The sequence below is a fragment of the Anopheles gambiae genome, chromosome 2, assembly GCF_943734735.2.
Source record: "Anopheles gambiae chromosome 2, idAnoGambNW_F1_1, whole genome shotgun sequence".
NCBI lineage: Eukaryota > Metazoa > Arthropoda > Insecta > Diptera > Culicidae > Anopheles > Anopheles gambiae.
Window position 1 is genome coordinate 93,170,933 of NC_064601.1, and position 20,299 is coordinate 93,191,231.

Genomic DNA, 20,299 nt, shown 5'->3' on the forward strand with positions numbered 1-20,299 from the left:
TGAAAAAATGGTAGTAAAGTTTAACTTTCCTTCTTTTCTTGCTCCCAACTTTGCTTCAGGACATTCGGGTGACTAAACAAAGACACACCGCACAATGGTGGTAAATGAAAGTGGGAACCACCCGTTCATTACACACATAGCAGCAATCGTAAGGATGGCAGCAGGATGGGTTTTGTATAAGAGTTGTTTGAGAGCACACTAACACACATGTGTGTGGAAAGGTAGTGAAAGGAGTAAGGCTTGGGAGCGGCGGAACTGTGGTGTTGAAGCGTTAAGCACCGGAGCACTGGAATTGAATTAAGCATGATGATGATGAAGGTTAACAGTTCACCAGATTGCTTACTTTTGTTGTAAAGTTTTGTGTTTCCATATTGGACTATTCAGCACATTGTAGCATCGGCTCCTCCATTGTCCTTCCACACATACGGGGCCAAGTACGGGAAATGACACTTAAAACCAAATCACTCACTGAACTAGTGATGGATAAAGTTGGCGGAAATCCAGAGTAGATTCTGATTTGACTCCAAAAATTTCGGAAACGACTCCGGAAGGTAGGCCCGACCAACATTATCCGGAGACGTCCCGGAGTCTTCCGGAGTCGTTCAAAGTCGGCCGGAGTCGTAATCATTAGGAGTCATCCGGAGTCGGCCAGAGTCAACCGAAGTCGGCCGAAGTCATCCAGAGTCGGAGTCGGGACCTTCTGAAGTAGGCCGGAGACGGCCGGTGCAATGTTTTTGTAGTCAGGCATTTCATCTCCAATCTCGATTCCTGCTTACTCAAACCGCTATTCTTCGCTAATCGAAAGAGGAATAAAACACCACGAAATCAAATGCCTTATCACAAACACATTGTATCGGTAGTCTTCCTCCGACTCCAAGTGCGGCAGACTGCGGATGACTCTGGACGACTCCAGACGACTCTGAATGACTACGGACGACTACGGACGACTACGGACGACTACAGACGACTTCGGCCGACTCCTAAGTACTACGACTCTGGTTGTCTCTGGATAACTCCGGACGATTCTGGAAGACTCTGGACGACTCTGAACGACTCCGGACGCCTACGGACGACTACGGACGACTCAGGACGACTCCCTGTAGAACAGGAGGTTCCGATTTTGTAAGAGTCAGAATCAGACTGACAAGAGCCAGAGTCCAATCGCTTCAGAGAACACCACTACAATAAACACAGTTGATAGCCATCTGAGCTGATGCAAGCCAGTCCAGATATAGCCATGCCTTATCCATGTCGTATCCTTGGTCTACTAATCCGGAATATGAAGCACCGAGCTTTCTTTGCATTTCACATTGTATAGCTTCCCACTTCCCTCTTCTCAGAACTTCGCCACGGCGGTAATCGTAATAACAAACTCTCATCTCTTGTCAAACTTTCGCCTACCTTTAACCTTTTAACCATAATACTATAATGACCTGCCTGGGATCGTGCCTGCCCAAAGCCCCATTGCAATGTCTCTATCCTTCCCACTCCCACAGCAATGCGACAGTAAAGATTTAAATCAAATTTACGAATACCGTTCATAATAGCCAAAGTCCCCGCGGAACCTAAACCCACCCACACACACACACCCACACAAACAAAACTTTGCCCGATCGATTCGCCCTGCAAATTCAAATTTGATTTCGAATCAGATGAAAGTAAATAAGAAAAATAGCACGCGATCCGTAATGGGTGGAAAGCATTCTTGCGTGTAGGGGCGAGGAGGGGGGGGGTGGAATTCGCTACTGGAACTTGTTAAAAGTTTAGCCTTTTCCGCACCACCGTTCGGGAAATCCGCCTCCAACGCCGTCGCCCAATCTCTTCTCCGAAAATGTCAACCCCCAGCCACAGTTGTGTTACGCCGGTGTGGAGGTAAAAGAGAACCTTCTTTCCACTCTTTCTCTCCGGCCCGTTTTTGACTGCCGTTATGCGCGCAGCGAACAACATTGTTTCACACAAAGGTGGAAAAAAAAGAAATTTTCCTCCAGGCAATCCAGGGCAGCCATCAAAGCCGCTCGTCGCCCCGTTGCACCTTCGTAAATTGTTGTACATTTTTCGCTCCCGCGCTTCGATCACGCGAAATACAACTTTACTCTTTGTGCAGGCAATCTTTTGCAACGTACCCGGTTTGGGTGTGGGGCAGGCTGGCCCGGGAAGGTACTTCGAATTCGGATTGGGATATACATTTCGACAAAATTTCCTAACGCTTGACTTTGCCCTCCGTTTCGGGCTCCGATCACGACGACGACGACGACGACCGATGCCAGCAAAACAGGAACAGAAATCGTTTGCGGAAGTTGTTGCCGTTACTTTCACCAGTAGCAGCACCACCGATGTTAAGGGAAATTCTGTTGCAAATACCATTGTAGTTTTCGTGCGGGGACTGTTGTGCGAAGTGAGATGGAAGGGCGAGAGAGAGTATTGTTTTCTTTCTACTTGTTTTTTTTTCATACTACCATAGCTCCAAAAAACACCCCCAAAACAAGCACGAGATCACACTCCCTCCTAGCTAGGGCAACGCCACCGAAGCAGCGATTGAACCGGGGCGAAAACGGAACTTCCTCAAGTTCAACGTTCCGTTCCTGGGTAGCGCCGTTTGCGGATGACGCGAACCGAAAATCGAATCGAAATTATTATCAACGGCGCGAAGTGCAACGAAGCGTGTGAGCAAAGAGGAGAGCAAAGCATAAAAAAGAAGGAAAAACAACACCATAAAAGTGGCCAGCTTAACCACTGACACGTAGTACCACCACAGCACAGAGCATTGGAAAAAAGATGGAATTAATGGCGCAACTTACAGTGACTGTGTGCAATCAGAACGCGGAGCACCCAAAAATGGGATCGCAGTTTCGGAAAAATGTTAACCTTCGGGAACCATTTTTACGGACGCATGGAGTGCGATGAGATTAAGCAAAGTGCCACTTACCATCATCTTGTAGTTGATGCCTTTTGCTTCCAGCAGTACTACCATCACACGGTGGAACGCTCGCAAATGTGGAACGTAGGTTGTTTGTTCGCTGAAAAAGCTGCTTTAATGCTGAGGAAACACACAGCGTAAGTTGTCTTTTCAATTTTGCTTCTGCACTTTCGCGATGCCACCGACTCTGGTTGCGCAATGGTTGAACGTTATTTTGAATTTTGACTAGAACAATCTTTCACAATGGAACACTTTGCGTCACTAGTATGAAACATGTGGAGGTTAAAAATATTAAAATTTATTAAAGCAAATATTTAACCTTCCCTTTTCGTAATAGTAATGTTCTCACAAAAACTCCAAAAGATAGTAAAATTAACTCCAACACACCCACTGACCCTTGCAGCAAGCACACAGATTTCATTTCATCTGCGGCCTCGAATTAAATATTCAAATGAAATCTTATCGTTCAAATCAATCTTAAATTAAAAGGTCTGCCCCCCTCCCTGTGGTCCGTGTGTCTGGGTGTCCCCAACTCTCCCGAGGGCTCCCGCATACGCAACCCTGAAAAGTTCGTCGTGTTGAAAATAGCATGGTTCCCTTTCGTCTACAGACAAACCACCTACACACACACAAACAGACACATAATACCGCATATCGATGGAGACACACACACACACACACACACACACACACACGCCTCTATTGCATTAAAATGCATCTCACCCGAAAGTGCAACCTCATGCAACCTCTTTCCGGGCCTGGGCCAGACGGGAATAATGCACCAGCAGCGCGTTCTGTACCGACAGGGTAAAAATAACACAGCGAACAAAACAAAAAAAAATCGATACAAAACACACGACACAACGAGGGGCGCACAGAAGCGGGGGGTGTACAGGCTCGGAAAAGTGTTCGGAAAACATACAGCTCGACGAGTTGCTGCTGTGCTTGCGGTGCTTTCTAAGTAATAATATTGTTTATTATTTCAAGAATCACAAAACCCACAACGTTTTGGGAAAATAGTAATAATACGCCGGTTAGGAAGGTGCAAAACCGCATCGTTGCTCTTAAACCCACACACACACCCTCAGTCGTCTCCTATGCACACACAAACACACACCCATGCTCATACACTGTTAGAAGCACGATAGATGGCTGCTGCGCCCGTGCCACATACCACACTCACACACCATTCACTCACGTGCACGTGGCTCAGTTTGCAGTATTCTGTTTTTTTTTCTCTTTCTCGAACTTTCGTTCCAATACACACAAACCGTAGCTCCAGACAAATTGAAATTGTTGTACAACGGTTCGCGGAGAAGAATTCTTAGTTTTACACTTAGTTTTTCGAAAATGTATCCACCAATAACGATAAGACAGCATTCACTTGTAACGCCCAATTAACTACAGCGATCATGCCAGCCGATAGTTGCTCTTTCTGTGTGCGTGTATTTTATGGGCGGAAATGCCGGTATCGATTGACAACAGTGTGAGCTGCAGTAACCCCACAACGCCCTCCAACGTTCCAGAACCCAGAAACCCGAAATGTCACAGCATCCGCGTCACATAGGCTAAGTGTCTGTGTACCTTCCCCACAAACGCAAGCTACTGTGAGAAGCAATAGTGAGCAAATGTGCATGTAAATTGTGATGCAAACACAACCGCACAACGTTTACGGATGATGGTGAGGGGGTAACTGCTGCACATACATACACATACACACGGGCAGACACACAAACACACACACACGATGCACAAGGGAGGGCGGAAGGCGTTTGAAAATAACAACGACGCACACACTACACCACCGGCAACCGAATCGGGACACTTTCTGACGGCCGGTAGATTTTTCGGCCAATTTTCACGCAAAACTGCCGTGTGTTAGATAGTGTATGTGTGTGTGTGTGTGTTTGTGTGAGAGAAAGAGAGAAAGTGATTGGGAGAGAAAGAGAGATTGGGGAAAACTCAGAGAGCCGGCAAGACGGTGAGTAGCTGCTGGACAGGTTTTTCCCAGTTTATTGATTATTTTTCCAACACACCACTACGAAGGCATTATTTTTTATGGCGAGAGAACCTGGAAGCCATCCAAGGGTGTACAATCGGTTTCACTCCGGATGCGAAACACATTTCCCAGCTTTCCACCAGAAAACATGGATCGATTCGGTTTGGTGTGTTGGTGGCAGCTGTGACGGTGGTAACCACCAATACATGCGTATCACAGCGAAGAGTTGCTTGCAGAAATTGTAATCGCAACACATCGCGTAAGCTCACAATTTCCATCGAACACACACAAGTGTGGTCGTTTGCTTTTTTTTTGTTGGCCCTATCGTCGACATTGGAACGCTGATTCCAACAAACTTCCAAGCCAAATGAGGAAAAATCGTGCACCAGTGTGCGTGTGCGTTCAAATGGAATTAATTCCACTTTCCGCGTGAGAGTAGGGGTGAAATCGTGAAACCGTGAGAGAGAGAGAGGATTGTTGATACGAGAGAGAGAAGAAATTGCGTGCACGTTGCACATATGCAAGAACATGACCGTTTTACAGAGAGTGAGATACATATCAAAAGGTAAAGAGAATGAGAGATAGACACCAACAAGAATGGTGAGACACAAACAGGGGGGGGTAAGTAGGAGGAAAACTATGCACACGAGCAAGTGCGCTTCCGTGGTACTCGCACACCCACAACACGCGACACGCTGAGTGGCGTCTGCTGAGGTACCGATTGGGAGAACGCATCTGACAGTTTGCTTCAACCCGTGCTGCTGCTCACCACCAGCTGTCACAGACGATGAGAACCTCCAATGACGTTTACCACAAACATAGGCACACACACACAAACACACACACAACTACAGGTGTATTAGCTGCTCTCACGTGGATGGCACCAGTATTGATGATTGATGTTTGGGAACAAAATTAAAATAAATGTAGCAGTCATGAATGAACCTACCAAACTCCCTAAAAGTATCATTAATGTATGGTTACCTCTCTTCTTCTTGGCTGCCCACACCTTGAGCTTTCCAATGGCGCCACCGTACTACCAAATACCGGAAGTCGTGAAAAGGATTTGGTGTACGGGGGGGGTCTTATCTTGTACCGCGGACTAGCGTTCCACCAGGGGCACGGCGGCGACGCTAAACACTAACGACCCGCGGGCAGGCAACACTAACACACGAGCGCGTGCTGACTATTTGGCTATGAGTAGATTGCAAGGCTTGACCGTGCTTAAGATAAAAAAGTAAATAAAAAAGTAAGATAAACCACAACTCTGTACTGATGGCGGCCGGCACCACACCCACATGTAAGGTCGCGCCGGCACGGCGTTGAAAATGGTACCACCGACACCGATAACAACATAATAGTGGGTGGAAATATACTTAAGCTGCACTCCCCCCCATACATACACCAACTCTCACGCTTGATGATAACATACCAACGTCTTGTGTCGACACACAGCAATCACACACACGCCCGTTCACGCGAGCAATCCATGATGCATGGCTTGTCTTTGCGCTTAAAACAAGGGTTTCCTTCTTTATACCGGCGGCGGCGGCACACCCACACACAACCATCCACTTGCTAGAGATGTCAATCGGAATATAGAGGATAGTTCGTAGTTTCTTCTGTTTGTCCATTAAACTAATGGTACACTTTACAAGACTCCATCAGGAAGAGTATATTCATATGCTCTTTAACCTATACGTAAAAGCAAACTGAAACATCATAATATAATTTTCAACACATGAAAACGTTCGACGCCGACAAGATTCCAACCCAAGACGGGTTGTGTGCAAGCCCAAGTCTTTACCACAGTACCATACGTCCGATCCTCGCTTAGTCAGTTTAAATGTGTAAAGGATCATGGGTTGAGGAGATGAAACCCGTTTTAAGCACAATACAATAATATTGAGAAATTGTAACAAGACGCACAACAACACTTATCCCTTTAAAGTAGCAAATATAAAACAAAGATGCACAAAGAAGGCTGAAGAACAAAAAGCAACTTCTTGCTAATATAAAACCAACGCAAACCGCAACCGTGGCACAGTGAAGCCAGCAGTGGGGCAGATGAAAATTGTTCCCAAAACCACTTCAACGCCCATTACCGGGCGCACTTGCGGAAGATAAAAGTTTCGCAGCGTGAGCATGCTTCACTCGAGTTTCGTTTTATCTGCGCGTGAAAATTGTGTGGCCCTGCGCTATTTTTTTTTTAAATTGTATTTTTGTAAAGTTTCACATCGAAGAGAAGCTAGAACACCCAGCGTCACCGCTATGATAGTGTTTAATTTTCCAACTTTTCTTCTTCACAACTTTGCCCGTGCCACAGTTTTGGTAAGACGGAGCAGGTCGACAAGATGGGATTGCATTTGAACGAGTGTGACAATTAGTTTGTAGTAGAATTTTCTCGTCCATTTTTCGCGAGGATGTGGAGTAGAAAAGAGTCCCAAAAAACGCCATTTATTACACGTTAGGGTAAACTTTCTACATCGCCATCGCTTGCTAACTAGAAATTGCTATCAAAATGCTTTCAAAGCATTGGAAAATCTACCATTTTGGATATTCCTCCTGTAGCTTTGCCTAATGTCTCTCGACTGAGCTTTAACGCCCCGGAAGCGATTCTCGTGCGAAACGGAACGTCGCCGCGCGGTTTGCTGCTGCTGCTCTCCGAAACGGTACAGAATGCAATCTAATTTTGCCCTTTTCCGGTTTCCTTGTGGGGGCAAACACAACCCAACCCGCGGTACATAGGACCGCCCGAGCGCGTCACAAGCCCTCCCACGCGATGTACAGGGAGATGAGACGAAACCACAAAACACCAACTCGAAACCTTCGACTTCCAATGCCTGAGGCCAGGAGCGGTGACTGCACACATGTGGGAAGGTGGGGTCCCGCCTGTGAGTGAGTGTGACATTACACATTGATTCGATTAAAAGTGAGAAGTTATGTGGCTGGCTGGCAGTGACAACGGGCGACAACACACATTGCACCAGCCATTGCGCTCAAAACCCGTTCGAGTGTTCGAGTTCGTGCTTGGATGTGGATTTCCTTTTGCTTCCCCGAGGGATAAAACGCTTTCCCACCGACATGGATTGACACTGTAAAATGGGCACGGTGGTTGCTGGAAAGTAGGGGGGGTTTTGGAGTTGTGCGCCCCTACATCGAGGTACAGGACTCTCTCATCAGCTGAATTGAATTGGTTTCCAGCTTCCTGTCGGCTCTACCGCGGGAGTGTGCTACACCTAACAAGAGGTTAGAGGTTCGTTTCCTGCCACTTGAAAGTGCGATTGAATTAAAAACCACCCAACCACCTTTAACAGCTCCAGTACCACTGAAGAGCAGTAATATGGAATGAAAAGGTAGTTTACTGTTTACTTCTTTTTGCCAGCAAACCAGTACCATATCCTTCTGGCACTGTCCGCCTACTTGTTTTCTCCGCTCCAAGCTAATTTCCTGGCCAGTCGAATTGGGGTGGTAAACAAACCCCAATCCTCCCAATCACGACTCTAGGTGTGTTGTTGATAGTTCCGGTGCTAACCATTTCCTTGTGCGCTTGGCTTTTGTTGTAAAATGCCAAGAGCGTAAGGAAAAGTCCTCTAACTACTTCTACTACAGCCTGCATTACCATCACACACTGAGTTCCAGCTGGACAGGAAAACGAACTGTCCATTTGTGTAATTGATGATAAAGATAAAATCAAATCATTTCAAGTACTCCACCTACCTGGCACGAGCTGTATTCTCCGCATTGTTGTACACGTGCTCAAAACGGGCCACTCTTCACCGGTAGTACAAGACAATCAAGCGACTATATAAATGGAGAGCTCGCTTCAACAAGATGAACTCAAATCAAATTCAGACTACATACACGATGGAGCTGCATGCCATTTTGCAGAATGGAAACAATACAAAACAACGGGAAAACATTGAAATAATAAAAAAAAAACCACACACACTCTCAAAGTCGTATCGTCGTCCTGCCCCATTGCTGACGACGATACGGTGGACGATCGAACGGAGATGGAGAGCGCAATGCAAACACTCAACTACTCACTGCATACACCCATGTGCTGTCAAGAAATTGATGTCGACATAATTCCCATAATGACGTAATCAGTCGTGTCGTGTACGGGGAGGAAAAAAGGCGTACGCTGTTCAGAGAAGGATCTTGCCAGGATCCTTCATCCTTGCCGTGTGTTTAGGTCTTGAGCGGAGCTTTCTTTAACTCGGTGGCAGTGTGTTACACCGAATCACATTCATCTTGTTTTCTTCCTACCTCTCCATGTGTGTGGTGTGTTGCACACACACACACACAGAGCAATCAGAACAAGATGTTTATCGATTCCATTTGGGGCACCATAAATTCTAGTCCGTCCGAAACGGTGTGGAATTGAAGAAGTTCCAAAAATCTAAGCATTCCTGCAGGACTGTTCAACGTGTCCGAAGACCAGTAGGGAGTTTAGGGGATTTCATAAATTATTCTTGTGCCCTATGCAAGGAACGGTAAGTAGAAAAGGTAAGGTAAAATTTGTCAAATAATACCCCTTCAGTTTGTTGAAATGGTTGGAAGGTTACAGTGAATTTGGCAACTTTCACTGTGGATTATGGGGCAAAATAAAGAGTTTTCGAGACCACACTGCTCCCTCCGCCGTACGCAAACAGCTGCAAAACCATCGATTCCAAGGTTGGAATGAATTACCCGACATCTTCGCTTGGCGTCTCGTTCGAACAACTGACCGGCAACGTCTGAAAAACGTAGGAACCAAGCCATTCCAGCGACCACACGCACCAGACAACCTCTATTAGAAAGAAGGAACTAGCGAAGGAGTTCAACCCTATGTATGTGTCACAGTTTTTTTCTTGTTCCTAAATTCGTTGCTCGTTTGCAATGCAAAGCAAACAATACGCGCCCGACACCGTACACCGCCTCCATTCCCTTCGGCACACACTTATCGCGGGCGCTTCATGGCGTGAATGGTCTTGTGCAAGCGTCTTGGTTTCCCTTCTATCGTGCTCGCGATTAATTTGCCAACACGAACCATTTCGCACTACGTACAGCATACGATTATGTGTGCGTGTGTGTGTGTCTGTTGGTGTTTGTACCACAAACCAAGCAGCAGCAAAAAAAAATAATAGAACGCCCGATCTGCGAGACCATATTCTATTATAAGAAGATCGCAGCTTGTACGTGTGCGTTCGATAGCGTCGGTAAGAAAAATAGAGCAGTCGAGCAGCCCCCCCCCCAACCACCCCAACAAATACACCGCCAGATGTGACGGTGTTGGTGTGGGGAATAAAAATGGAAGTGCAAATAAAACGTGCACCGCCACCGCGGCCGCCGCCGCCGCCTCCATCGCAGCAGTGAACGCGAAACTCACCACCCCTTTTGCAACAACAAAAATTAACCCCCTCGTCGCAACAACAAGCCAAAAGTAACCAACCAACACTACAGAAACACAGCCCCTTTCGGTCGTAGCCCCGTACGCCGTCTTTGGATGGGTTTGTTTATTTACGCATACATTAGAGTTGTCATAGTGAGGAGGAACGAGCGTATTATTCGTTTGCACTTGTCGCTGCTCTGCCTGCCGCCAAAGAAGCCGGCGGCGGATGAGGTTAAAGTATATGAAAACGATGTTCGCCGGTGTCTTGTTGAGGCGCGGCCTGGCGCTTGCCGTCCAAAAATTTCTAGCTTCCCTCGCTAACCTCCAATCTAAATCACCTTTTTCCAGCTGTTGTGGAGAGCAGGCAAGAAAGTTTATCAAAATACACCAAGCGTGTGTGCTGGACGCGCGCGCGCGCGCACACACACACATTTACAAATGTGGTGGAATTTTGGGGCAGCAATCAGAACATGTGGGCGAATCGGAAGCCCCTACGGGAGTTGTTAAGGGATAAGGGTACGGCGCGTGTGAGTGTGTGTGTGTATACTTTAAGCAGGACGCGTGGCGGAAATACCAGAAATACGGTGTTTTGATTCACTTACCGTATGGAAACGGGAAACGAAACAAATGTGGAAGTTTTGCTGCTTTCGCAGCGATGTGTGATGATAAGTCGTAGCAGCAATACCACGCAAGCGTAAAGGTGCAATTGGGGGGGATTTGTTGATTTTAGCATACGGCACAGAAAAGGCCGAGTGTGTGTGTGTGTGTGTGGGGCATATCGCCGGTAAGGTTAAAGCACAATTTTGCAACACAAATATGCTGTAACATAGCATCATGCTAATCTTTGAAAAATACAATTGAGATTATTAAGAACATAAATATAACGAGCAGCATTTGTGATATAAATAGACTAATTAACGATACATTCACGAGTGGCTAGCGTGGTGTAATGAAAACGTCGTGATCTTGCACATCACTTGTCCTGCGATCGAATCTATTCTGGATCACTAATAATTATTGATAAACACTGTCCTTTTTCAATAGCTGTCTGGTGCATCAAATAGTAAACGTGTATCAAACCAAGGTCAAACTGATTGAAACATTAGGTTACAAGAAAAACAATGAAGAAAAACTAGATTTTCATGCTGCCGCTAATTATCAAATTCTTCCATGCAACAACAATTCATAACAAACCAACGATGATAGCAATTTATGTGCCCAATTCGGAAGACAGAAGGCGCGAATCAGCTCGATAACCACCAAATACACCCAACCCAAGCTCACCTTCTACAACATTTCCAACACCTCTTCTCCTCAACCCAATTAAACGAGTACATAACAATCCAAAGTTTGCACGGTTCGAACCTAACCGAAAGCGGCGGCGTGCAACCATGCGTTGCCAACTTTGCCAAATCTCTCCGCCACGCTTCACAGGCGAACAATTTCAATCAAACCACCGAACACAACTGGTTCCCTCCGTGTAACTCTACCCCACCATTCGCCAAACCTTACGATTTACCCAGCCTTAACCTTGAACTTTTTTCGTTGCAAATTTTGAATACTCAGACAATTGCTTTATTTGCTAGGAACCATTTTGTACGTGGGAAAACAACGGACGGATGCATCTCGTATGTAAAGCAGGATGGGACGTTTCAGTTGAACTTCTTCAGCTTGCTGTAGCTGTAGCCGTGACCATATCCTCCATAACCTCCACCAATACCGCCCTCGATGCCGCCACCGATCGAGCCACCCTCCTGCTGCAGTCCTCCCTTGCCGATGTTCTTGACAATAGCCTCGAATCCGTTCTTGCTGTCGGCGTGGTACTTCACGATACGGGTCGAACCGTCCGGCTCATCCAGCGTGTACTCGCCCTTCACCACATCACCGTCGCGCACCTCCCACTGGCTCTTGTGATCACCGGTGTGGTAGTCCTTAACTCCGTACTCGAACTTGTACTTCGGGTAGGCATAGTAGTCCTTACCCTCGAAGCCGCCCTCGCTGCCACCGCCAATTCCACCTCCGATGCCACCTCCAATGCCGCTCTATACACACACGTAAGCAAACAATGCATCAATAGTACGCGAGACTCCTGCAAACAGTCGACCTATCTTTCCCAGAAAACTCACCTCTTCGCCACCGAAGCCGCCACCAATTTCACCACCGTAGTACTTGTACGGGATGTGCTTAACCTCACTCACGAACCCGTGATGCTCGTACGCCAGACAGACACCGACAAGTGCCAACACCAATGCTGCCGAAAACTTAATCATTTTAAAAGATTTGCAAGGATTTGGATTGCTGCTCCGCGGTAGAGGACTGCGATGATGACTGATGCTTGAACTGGGCGTTAGAATCCCTTTTATACCACAATTATCCACTTAACCCTTCCACAGGAATGGTACTTGCATGCCGAGGGTAGAGGGAAGGGCATTCTCCAAAGCAAACACATCCAATCTTAATGTATGCACATATCCGAGGATACGTAAAACAACGGGCCGCGCTTTTGAACAAGAACTGCAGCACTAATTTCTCCATCGATTTGCCCAAGGTTCTTCGCGGATGAGCGCTTCCGCGTGCGCCGCTTGTCGGCGGTACACGCCCAATCACAAATTTTCACCCGATTCATTAGGTTCGCCACTGTGCGATGTAAAGCCGAAGGCACCCTTGGATAGGTTGTTCAAACACACCGTTCTTGTTTGGATACACTTTTTTGCGGGTCATTTGTAACGAGCCCAACGCCCTACGATAGCGAACCGTGTGCATGCATTCTATGGTAGAGCTTTGTTTAAAGTGGTTTCCTTTTTTTGTTAATTTATGCACACACCCGCAACGCCTAGCGATGTCCCAACCATTCCGTGGATCTTTCGCGTGCCACTAGAAACCAACCAAACCCCCCCCCCACCCCCTCGATGATGGGCTCGATTAGCTAAGAAGTTGCAGCTGCACCTTCAACACGCAGCTAGACTTTCCTCGTGACAGTTGGTCGGTTTTCGTGCTTATCGGCTTCGCGGAGTTGATGGAGAAATCGAAAAAGCAAAACGTTCTTCCAAAATGTACTGATTACTCGCGAAGAAGTGGCAACGCACAGCAAACGTGTGTTTTAGTATATAAACCAACCAGTGCAAACTCAACAGCAACCAGTCAGTGTACAACGCTTCGGAGAACAACTTCAGCAAAGCCAATCACCTAAGCGCAAAATGTTCAAGCTATCGTTTGCCGTGCTGGCCCTGCTGGGAGCTGCACTAGCCTACGAGCATCACGGATTCGTCAGTGAGGTTAAGCACATCCCGTACAAGTACTTCGGTGGCGGCAGCATTGGCGGTGGACAGGTAAGATAAATAGAGCCGATAAAACAATGGCTGGCGCACTCGAATTTCTGAAGACTAAAGTTGTTCTCTGTTGTTTTCGGTGGTACAGGGTGGATTTGAGGGTGGCATCGGAGGCGGAATTGGCGGTGGCAGCGAGGGCGGCTACGAGGGTAAGGACTACTATGCCTACCCGAAGTACAAGTTCGAGTACGGAGTTAAGGACTACCACACCGGTGATCACAAGAGCCAGTGGGAGGTGCGCGACGGCGATGTGGTGAAGGGCGAGTACACGCTGGATGAGCCGGACGGTTCGACCCGTATCGTGAAGTACCACGCCGACAGCAAGAACGGATTCGAGGCTGTCGTCAAGAACATTGGCAAGGGAGGACTGCAGCAGGAGGGTGGCTCGATCGGCGGCGGCAGCGAGGGTGGTATTAGTGGAGGATATGGAGGATACGGCCACGGCTACAGCTACAGCAAGCTAAAGAAGTTCAACTAAAACGATTGTCGCCCAAAGTATTAGCGAAAATGAGGATCTACTGATATTGATTGTGTACAGGAAAAAAAGCAGCAACATGAAATAATACAATTTCCATGAAATTGAACACTTGGTCGTCTTGCTCGTTATTGATCTGTGTAACTTAAGAAACTTGGGACAATATTTAGGGAGCAAAAAGGAATCACTAACATGTGCTGGCTAATTCACTTCAACCCAGGCGTAACACATGCCCTACGGTAAAAGTAAACTAAACGGACTGACAGCTAAACTTGGAAAGCAACTTCCCATCAAAAAGACTTCATTCTAAAATCCATGCTCTAAGACGTCTACTCAAGCACATGCCAAGAAGACACTGAGGGAAAACATTCTTACACACGACTAGGTATTAAATTGTCTAGAAAGCACATCAGAAGGGTCCGCTCGGATTGGGATGCGATTGTAAAGAAAATGTGAAACATCCCAATTAAATTAGACTTAATGTCTGGCGTGAAGAAAGTGTCATAGCTTTCATCCTTCAAGCAGCATTTGAGCAGTGGATGACATCGATGAGAATGGCATACGCTTCGTATCTTCCGTACTTAAGCTCTACCCATCGTAAAGTTGATAAAATTGGTTGAGTTGATGGAATTGATGGAAAAGGTACACATAAAAGATGTTCCAACAAACAACTATTTCAGCCAAAAACTCCAATTAAAGTCGATGTGGTGATGAAACCAATTACCGGCATACACAGCATTATAAACTTGAATTTGACTAATTAGCAGTTTTGTAAATAAAAATCTTTGACAATTCTCATTTTTGACAAAGGCGTATCTCTCTTAGATTTGGATATGTTTTAGTTGTTTAGAATTTATTCATAAGCATCTCGTTGGACGTTTCCTACGACAGGGATACATATGCCTTTCTAAGGTTCAAAACTCAAATGCAATAAAGTTCTAAAGCATAATGTAACCAGGAATGATCAGAAGCGATTGAGTGAACTTATTCCACCAACTGCGGGATTCTGCACCAAACATACTTGTAAAACATTTAAGGTGATCTTAATCCAGACACCGTATCTTCAGATTGAGGATTTTGCAAACAGCTTACGTACACATTTAAAAATGATTGGAAAAAAGCCAAAACAAACATGCCTTAGTTGAAAATACATCACAAAACAAGAATATATCACTACCAATCAGAAATAGAACATCGAAGATTCTGCTTAGGATTCCAACACAATCAACGTCTTTCATGATTTTACCCTAACAGCTGTAGATAGCACAATAGAACAGAATAGAAGTATTCTTGCTTGCAATATTTATTTTATGTACATAACACTTCTCTCCGGTTGACACTTCATCCCAACCACTCCACTAGGATCGTTTCAGTTGAACTTCTTCAGCTTGCTGTAGCTGTACCCGTGACCGTATCCTCCATATCCTCCACCGATACCACCCTCGATGCCGCCGCCGATCGAGCCACCCTCCTGCTGCAGTCCTCCCTTGCCAATGTTCTTAACGACAGCCTCGAATCCGTTCTTGCTGTCGGCGTGGTACTTCACGATACGGGTCGAACCGTCCGGCTCATCCAGCGTGTACTCGCCCTTCACCACATCACCGTCGCGCACCTCCCACTGGCTCTTGTGATCACCGGTGTGGTAGTCCTTAACTCCGTACTCGAACTTGTACTTCGGGTAGGCATAGTAGTCCTTACCCTCGTAGCCGCCCTCGCTGCCACCTCCGATGCCACCTTCCAGACCACCCTCCTGATTATAGAATAAATTAAGTTTTCATCAAATCCTATCCTTTCGCCCTCAATACACCCGCCCATAAATACCTGTCCACCGCCGATACCACCGAAATACTTGTACGGGATGTGTTTGACTTCGCTGACGAATCCGTGATGCTCGTAAGCCAGTGCAACACCAGCCAGTGCCAGGACAACCAACGCTAGTTTGCACATTTTGTTTGCTGTTTTTTGCTGTTCTATTATTGAACTGCACTTTAAGAATGTTCAACTGAAACTGATACTGTCTTCGTTCAAATTCTTGCCTATTTATACTAGCTTATTCAATCAACCACACTTCGCGCGCCCAGCGAGCCGATTTACATTCCATACGGTGGCCTTGCAAGGTCGAACAAAAACCAAACCTAACATCTTTTCACCCTCCAATGGGCTACTTTCACGCGTTCACATCCATTCATCGGTCATATGGTCCAGTGAGCAAGAACTTCTTCAAACACCAGCGTGTGGATTGCTAGGGTGCGGCTCAATACGTCTTGGTGCATTAAGTGTATGCAATCGTTTCACACCTGGTAGAACCTTGTTGTTTGAATTAAAACCGCCCTAAGCGCACCCACCATAAAGGTGTTGCACCTGCAATGAAGACACACTGGAAGCCACCCAATGTACAATCGCGTGCCAAACGGAAAGAAGAAAGCAACACGAAGCCCAAGCGTAATAGACACATCCGTTCGGACGGTTGAGGTTTAGCGTCTTTCTCAAGAGCCTGACCACTAGGACGAACAGTACCCCGCCCGGGCAAGGCTCACAAGGGCGTGGGCAAAAACAAACCCCCAAGCTTGAGCGCGTATAAAAACCCGACCGCATCGGCTAGAATGTATCACTCAGCTCACAGCAGTTGCTTCCACTACTAGCTCCTTCGAGTAGCAGCTGAACAGTTCAAACAAAACCAAAACCTATCAAAATGCAGAAAATTGTTCTTGTATCGTTGGCGCTGGTCGGTGTTGCCCTTGCCTACGAGCATCACGGATTCGTCAGTGAGGTTAAGCACATCCCGTACAAGTACTTCGGTGGTATCGGCGGCGAACAGGTGTGTATTCTTTGCGATGTATTCCTATCTCAAATGATAATACGGGACCATTTATTTAAAATATCTTCATGTTTTTCTTTGCAATGCAGGGTGGCTTCGAGGGCGGCATCGGTGGTGGCATCAGCGGTGGTAGCGAGGGCGGCTACGAGGGTAAGGACTACTATGCCTACCCGAAGTACAAGTTCGAGTACGGAGTTAAGGACTACCACACCGGTGATCACAAGAGCCAGTGGGAGGTGCGCGACGGTGATGTGGTGAAGGGCGAGTACACCGTCCAGGAGCCGGACGGTTCGATGAGTGTGGTCAAGTACCACGCCGACGGCAAGAACGGATTCGAGGCCATCGTCAAGAACATTGGCAAGGGTGGATTCGAGCAGGGTGGCCAGTAGGCAGCAGCAGCGTCCACGATGTCCAAGCGGCCATCAAGATATCTCGTTTTCCGATTTCCGATTTCAGTTCCTTTGATCTGACGACCCAACCCCAAGCTTACGTCCAAGAGTTTTCCCGTAACCCCGTCCATATCTCGTCATTGTAAGACTGTGCTATTCCTACATAAAAAAAGTGAATGAATGAATGCAAAAATGTAATCCAATGTGTTTATTTGCTTTTCGCTGCCGACGCCCAAACTCATCCGAACTATGTTACAGCGTACTGTTATACAAACGAAAGAGATGATCAACCATTAAATTTATAGTTTAATTAAAACTATCCAATAAAACAGATCCAACGCAGTTCCCACAAACACACATTCCTGAAGCATTGTTAAGATCAAATCTCAATCAAAACGAAGTGATTGTTTAGCAGAGCTTAGCTCCTTTTAAACACATCTGCCACACACGAACTCAACTCGTCCAGATTCCACCCAATCTCACTATTCAACCAAAATTTCAACTGCAATAAATTCATTGCACAAAAACGTGCTTATTGTAAAAACCCTCGTTACTCCGTGTGCTCGAGGTACCATTACACCAGCAAGTGACGGGGATTAGCCCAATGAGTGTTCGTGTGCACTACTGGAAGAAGTGCAGCCTTGTTTTTTTTAGATCCAAAACCAACGCGCGTGGTTAGTGCACGTGGAGTAAGCGTGGCGTAAGCCGAAACCATGTATATTTCTATTACTATAATTTCAACTAATCTTCCAACTACGCTCCAGACCACGTACGGAGAGTCACTTACTGGAAACGCCAGCATTGCATAAGAACCCGAGCGGAGCGCGGGCTCGGGCACTAGAAACGGCCGGCAGTATTTCCTCGTAACTTTGAAGTAATTGGCCAGCTGGTGAATACGGTGAATTGGCTTGTGCAGTTGGGGATCCTGCTCCCGCCATCTCGGCTGTCTAAGCCCGACCAGCGGCACTAAAAGATGCACTTGTGTTCTCGGAAGCTTTTAGAGACATGAAAAACAACAACAAAAAACGTCCCTCTGAATCGGAAAAGCTTCGGAAGATGAAACAATGGATGGAAAAGTTGCAGCGGTAAGTCACGGAAATAAATCCCCGTGACCCCACACAAATCCTCGCTCAGCACACATTCCTGTGCCCTGTGCATAGGAAAACAAGTGCGGCACCAAACAACCAATTAGTTCGACACTTTTAGGCCAGCGGTACACAACAAACACAAGCACAACATACTGAAAGCTGCCCATATATGGAACAACAACAAACGAAACGTGTTTCCGGTCAAACATGGCTAGTGGAAGAGGGGGAAGAGTGCTGGGGAGGAAAATCTCTGACCGGCAAAGATATTTGGTCGAAAGTACGAAGCGGCGGCACTACGGGAAACGGTGCGATAAGGCGTGGCCGGTGGGAACAAAAGATACCGAAACGATGTAATTGCACACATTGGTCACGTTGTGTGTGTATGTGTGCAGGTCGTGGAATGCAGTTTGGGTTCGGACGCAATGGTGTCCAAATTTAGAACCGAAAGGTGTGTACGACCAATGCCTAATCCGTGCCACAGTCTCCACAGCCTATCGGTTTCTCTATCTCTATGGCTTTTCAAGAGCAGCGTTGCGTATTCAAATCAGGCACCGCCCGAATGTACTCCCGATACCGCTTCGCCTCAGTCAGTTGTGTGTGTGTGCAGGAAGTTATGTGTGCAATATGGCAGAATCATGTAGAGGCATGATGTTCGCGGGCGGGGTGGTAAAGCGGCAAAAGGAATGGCAAAACGGAATGTGCTTCTGCACGTAACGCACGATCGGTTGAAGGTATGCCGCACCGTCCCACACACACACTACCCCTACCATACTTCATACACCTTGGGAACACGGTTGGGGTTTCAGAATGCATTTACAGCGGCACCATCCGGCTGGGCAGAATCCCCATCGCCCAAGAAGCGAGCGCACTACCATTCTCGGCTGTCGTCTAGTATTACATTTTTAAGCCATGTAACATTCCGGACAATGTGGTCACCGTTGTCGGATCGTTGGCCATTGCCATCGCCAGGACCCACATTTTCACCGCCCGACCCTTGTTACCTGTTGGAGAGCTTTCCGTTTCGGTGATGGCAGCAAAAAGGGCGAAACGTTGCCGGCAGTACCATTCCGAGAACTTTCGTCGCCCACTAGCAGAAAGGGACACATGACGAATGGACGGGACACGTACTTCATTCGCAGTCGTCTAGTGCAAAAATCTTCTCACCGTTATCTCCGTCTCTGCCTGCTATATTGGTCCATCGTTCGTTGAGTTGGAGTTGGGTTGGAGACAGAGGCATGATGATATCTCACCGGTACAATATATCGGTAGGACGCTTAAGTCATTATCAGGCTGTGCTGGATAAGCTTGTAATGAATGCTATCCCACAAAACCGTACACCCTAGACCGATGCTCTTGGTGCCCCCATCTACTGCATCTACGGTTCTGTGGCTTGTGGAGTTGAGCTATCGAGCGTGCAGTACCCACCGTGGCAGGAAATGGAAAGGAAGCCACAGTATAATTATTTTAGCGATTTGCATCTCATTGTTTCTGTGGTTTTCGGTGCATTTCGGTGGCTGCATCGAACGGTCGATTGCTGAATTGTCTAAGTCCTTCTCAAAGACAGTGTTACAGTAAAGTGAAACACGGGTAAGCTTACAACTAGTCACATCGGAGGGGAGACAGCACCAAGAATCACGATGTCCCAAATTCTGATATTGATTTTTATTCCTTAATTTCCAAATTCATCAAGATATTTACCATATTTTCAACGTTATTAAGAAAAGCTGTTTGTAAAAAATTATATAAAATTGCAATAAAAAGTAAGGATACAGCTAATTCTTGTGGCAAAGGGATCACAAATTCGACCTTCAACGTGTTGAAAATCAATCAACTGTTAAAATTATCTATTTGTCCGCCACAATGTCACTCTAATGTCGTCCACCTGCAGGGACAAAAAACACTACACC

At 46.6% G+C, this 20,299-nt stretch overlaps 4 protein-coding genes and 1 pseudogene across 25 annotated transcripts in view; 2 read left to right on the forward strand and 3 right to left on the reverse strand.

Moving 5' to 3' along the window:
• LOC1276638 (protein alan shepard) overlaps positions 1 to 20,299 on the reverse strand; it is a 203,991-nt gene that overhangs the window by 172,537 nt on the left and 11,155 nt on the right. For 2 of the 22 annotated variants that reach the window (XM_061645407.1, XM_061645404.1), the window contains exons 1-2: positions 4,628 to 4,725; positions 2,927 to 3,178 (exon numbers count right to left, since the gene is read on the reverse strand). The exons of 16 other annotated variants lie outside the window; for them this stretch is intronic. In XM_061645407.1, the coding sequence (XP_061501391.1) occupies positions 2,927 to 2,971 (45 nt within the window). In that variant the 5' untranslated portion in view covers positions 2,972 to 3,178; positions 4,628 to 4,725. Of the gene's footprint in view, positions 1 to 2,926; positions 3,179 to 4,623; positions 4,743 to 20,299 lie in introns of those variants that run through there. 4 more of the 22 variants (XM_061645406.1, XM_061645395.1, XM_061645405.1 and 1 more) reach the window with 4 other exon arrangements.
• Positions 11,846 to 12,645, reverse strand: LOC1276642 (adult-specific cuticular protein ACP-20; annotated as a pseudogene).
• On the forward strand, positions 13,412 to 14,206 carry LOC1276643 (cuticle protein 19). The gene is made up of 2 exons (XM_316012.3): positions 13,412 to 13,622; positions 13,711 to 14,206. Exons 1-2 carry the CDS (start codon positions 13,491 to 13,493, stop codon positions 14,098 to 14,100), a joined length of 522 nt encoding a protein of 173 aa, XP_316012.3. The 5' UTR covers positions 13,412 to 13,490; the 3' UTR covers positions 14,101 to 14,206.
• On the reverse strand, positions 15,383 to 16,126 carry LOC3290077 (cuticle protein 19). Its single transcript, XM_556644.2, has 2 exons — positions 15,919 to 16,126; positions 15,383 to 15,847 (listed from the first exon to the last, which is right to left on the reverse strand). Exons 1-2 carry the CDS (start codon positions 16,042 to 16,044, stop codon positions 15,467 to 15,469), a joined length of 507 nt encoding a protein of 168 aa, XP_556644.2. The 5' UTR covers positions 16,045 to 16,126; the 3' UTR covers positions 15,383 to 15,466.
• On the forward strand, positions 16,693 to 17,502 carry LOC3290078 (adult-specific cuticular protein ACP-20). Its single transcript, XM_556645.2, has 2 exons — positions 16,693 to 16,915; positions 17,005 to 17,502. The coding sequence occupies exons 1-2, from the start codon at positions 16,790 to 16,792 to the stop codon at positions 17,302 to 17,304; spliced, it is 426 nt and encodes a 141-aa protein (XP_556645.2). The 5' UTR covers positions 16,693 to 16,789; the 3' UTR covers positions 17,305 to 17,502.

What these genes read in the sequence shown, in the direction of transcription:
- LOC1276643 (XM_316012.3), top strand. Translation starts at nt 13,491, where the DNA reads ATGTTCAAGCTATCGTTTGCCGTGCTGGCCCTGCTGGGAGCTGCACTA. An exon ending in GCAGCATTGGCGGTGGACAG is followed by an intron (nt 13,623 to 13,710) that starts GTAAGATAAATA and finishes TCGGTGGTACAG; the next exon opens with GGTGGATTTGAGGGTGGCAT.
- LOC3290077 (XM_556644.2), bottom strand. Translation starts at nt 16,044, where the DNA reads ATGTGCAAACTAGCGTTGGTTGTCCTGGCACTGGCTGGTGTTGCACTG. An exon ending in GTGGTATCGGCGGTGGACAG is followed by an intron (nt 15,848 to 15,918) that starts GTATTTATGGGC and finishes TTCTATAATCAG; the next exon opens with GAGGGTGGTCTGGAAGGTGG.
- LOC3290078 (XM_556645.2), top strand. Translation starts at nt 16,790, where the DNA reads ATGCAGAAAATTGTTCTTGTATCGTTGGCGCTGGTCGGTGTTGCCCTT. An exon ending in GTGGTATCGGCGGCGAACAG is followed by an intron (nt 16,916 to 17,004) that starts GTGTGTATTCTT and finishes TTTGCAATGCAG; the next exon opens with GGTGGCTTCGAGGGCGGCAT.